General features: G+C 44.5%; 1 protein-coding gene across 1 annotated transcript in view; it reads right to left on the reverse strand.

Annotated features, from left to right (window-relative positions):
• The window catches only part of SMC2 (structural maintenance of chromosomes 2), a 44,795-nt gene extending 42,489 nt beyond the window's left edge, over window positions 1-2,306 (reverse strand). The window contains exons 1-3 of the mRNA XM_004372207.3: window positions 2,242-2,306; window positions 1,214-1,441; window positions 499-648 (exon numbers count right to left, since the gene is read on the reverse strand). Of these exons, the coding sequence (XP_004372264.2) occupies window positions 499-648; window positions 1,214-1,381 (318 nt within the window). The 5' untranslated portion in view covers window positions 1,382-1,441; window positions 2,242-2,306. The remainder of the gene's footprint in view (window positions 1-498; window positions 649-1,213; window positions 1,442-2,241) is intronic.
• Window positions 2,307-2,942: the final 636 nt, after the last annotated feature.

The following is a 2,942-nucleotide window of genomic DNA, read 5'->3' on the forward strand; positions in this document are numbered from 1 at the left end:
ATGTTATAAAACAACATGTGTACTTCTGTTTCATGAGAAACTATTTGTTCTGTAAGCCTTCACCTGAAGTACAATAAAAATAAATAAATAAACAATAAATTAAAAATTAATTAATTAATTAAAAGAAAGAAAGAAAGCAGACTATGGCCAATTTATAAAACCCTATTTTAATTACACTGTCTAAATGGAATGGGTTACCTCAGAGGACAGCAAGATCCCAAGTACTGGAGGTATTCTAGCACAGATGGAGAAGGTTCAAGTATGGGTCAAGATTCAAGTATGGTTGAGTGCTTGTTACTGAATGGGTAACTTCAGATCCCTTTCAATCCTCTCAGTTAATTGCAGAACTTGCAAGATCAAAATTTTGATACAAAAAAGGTACTCTTGAGGAATGAGCCAGTATCTGAGGTCAATTTTGCTCAGAAATTTTCTTTATCTCCCGCACGTTTTGTAAAGCCATATTGCCAAGAAGGGTATCAAATTTTAGTAGTCACTCACCTGCCTTGTTATTGTGATTTCATCATGTACCTCAAATCCTAAAGGGCTTTGCTTTTTGTCAGAATTATCAAACGTGACTGACACTGAGGCTTTGGTGATACCAGCCTGCCCGTTCTTGTAAACTAAATCTTGTAAATTAGAAGCCCGAACCTAAAACAGAAAAAAAGTTATCAATTACAAAACCCCGTATCACACAAAGTAGCACTAACGATATACTTCTTGGTTTTGGAAAACCCATCTATATTGTATTCATTAAGTAATCAAGGATAAGTAGTTGCATCTACTGGCAAACAAAACAGGCAACCTACAATGGGCACCTTTCTCTCTAGGACTTCATCATCCACTCCCATTAGTAGCAGGTCCTCTAAAGGCATTACAGTGCAGCAGAAAAAATAAGATTCTAGAATGAGATTGCCTAAAGTAAGAATGCCTGAGTGTTTGAGTGTTGCTCCAGAATGTCATTAAGAGGATGAACCTTAGGCAAGTTTCTTAACCTACTAAGTTTCTATTTTCTCTTCTGAAAAAATGGAGTAATAAAAGTACTACTTATTTTAAAGGGTTGCAATGAGGTGTAAAACAATTCACATAAAGTACAAAACACAGTACTTAAATATTAAAGCAAAAAAAGAAAAAAATAATAGTAATAGTCTCTAAGTTCCATGAAGACTTCCTTGCCAAACTTAAATTCACATAAATCAGAAAGTTTACACTTTACCTGAGACAGGTTGGAGATGCCCAGCAAAAAGCAAATAGAGTCCAGTATGTTGGATTTTCCACTACCATTTAAACCAGTGATAGCATTGAAGAGGGGGTCAAAACCATTGACTTCAGTCCTCTGAGCATAGGACTTGAATCCCTCCAGAATTATTGACTTAATATGCATTTTCACTACTGCCTTGGACCGGTACACCTCTGCTAGGATCAAACAGGCCACAAACCAGTTCTGTACAAAATAGAAATAACAAAATATAAGTGGAATGTAAACCGGGACTCATACTTAATTTGAAAGACTAAAACATAGGAATGACAGCCCAAAAGAAAACAGCCACTTGCCAAGCTACCTCCTCTGATGTAAAGTTATCTTTCCCCTATTTAAAATCATGGTAGAATTAACCACGATCTGGTTAACGATTCCGCTGGGAACCCAAAGCCCTTAGTACTTCCCCTATCTACTTTTCCAGGCCCGCCTTCCACCTTTATCATATTCTACCTAAACTAGACTACCGATTTCACATCGCATTCCCTTTGCTCACGAAGTGCCCCCCCACCCCCCACCCAACAACACTGGCATGGCACATTCTACTGCACTCGCATCTTTACTCAAAGGTTCTTCCTGACCTCCCCATGTAAAACTGCATTTCTGCCCACCCTCTCACTGTTTTCTTTTTCTTCATTGCTCTTAAGGATGATACTAAACCGTATTTGTCTGTCCCGCCCATTACAATGTAAGTTTCCGTAGGATTTTCGTTTACGTCCACAGCTGTATCCACGAATAGTGACTTAGAGGCGATCAGTAAATATTAGATGAACTCCATATATTTGCTAGACTCTTTACTCAGGCTGTTACCTCGCCTCACCAGGCCTTTCTGTCAACACTTCTCACTCCACTCCAAGGCTGCACAGAAATAAGCCTTCCAGCCTAATTCCCATCTGAGACCCTTCTCCTTGCTACTCATTTCCCCGCCCCCCGGCCCATCTCCCGCCAGGAACGCCAGGCCCCACCGGCCGCGCGCATGCACCCGCCTCGTCTCAGCCTTGGCCTCCTGGGTTAGAGGCGCCCAGAGGTCCCCTCCAGGTCAGAAGGGCGGAGTTCGGACCAAATCTGCCCGCTTCGGGCGCTAGGAAGCGAACTCTACCATATTAGCTATAACATCTGCGCTGCGCCGAGCGCGGCTGCCGGAACTATTTATTCCTTTGAATTTCGGCGCGAGCAAAGGACCCCACCTCCACAGCCTATTTCCTCTGTTGGCGCCTAGAAGTTGCCTGATTTCCTGGTTCCATCTTTTTCCTACAATCGAGTGAACAAAATGACAGGGAGATGGGAAAGAAAGTTCTGGTAATGACGGCTGCGGGTATGCGGCGGCGCGGTACTGGCGACTAAGGAAGTGGCATGTGATGATATAGTCGTCCGGCACACCTCGGGCAGACCCAGGCCTCAGCCTTGGGGCCTCGAGCTTCGTCAGCCCCCCCCCCCCCGCGCCTCAGGCCCCGCCTTGCCGCGGGCCTTGTCCTGGAAGCCCCACCTCCTCGAGGGCCTGGCGGGAGGCTTGGGGGTAGCTGCTCTTGTCTCAGCGCGCAGAGGTTGGGCGGCTGGGAGATGTGAAGGTTTCCCCTGGGTGCTTTCGCTCTGTCTTAGAAGCGTCAAAATCTGTCTGGGTTGGCCCAGATGTCTCAGAAATGGAAGATGCACTTTGTTGGGATCGTGAAGGCGCGGGGCTTCTGAG

Source organism: Trichechus manatus, unplaced genomic scaffold (assembly GCF_000243295.1).
Source record: "Trichechus manatus latirostris isolate Lorelei unplaced genomic scaffold, TriManLat1.0 scaffold00016, whole genome shotgun sequence".
NCBI classification, from domain to species: domain Eukaryota; kingdom Metazoa; phylum Chordata; class Mammalia; order Sirenia; family Trichechidae; genus Trichechus; species Trichechus manatus.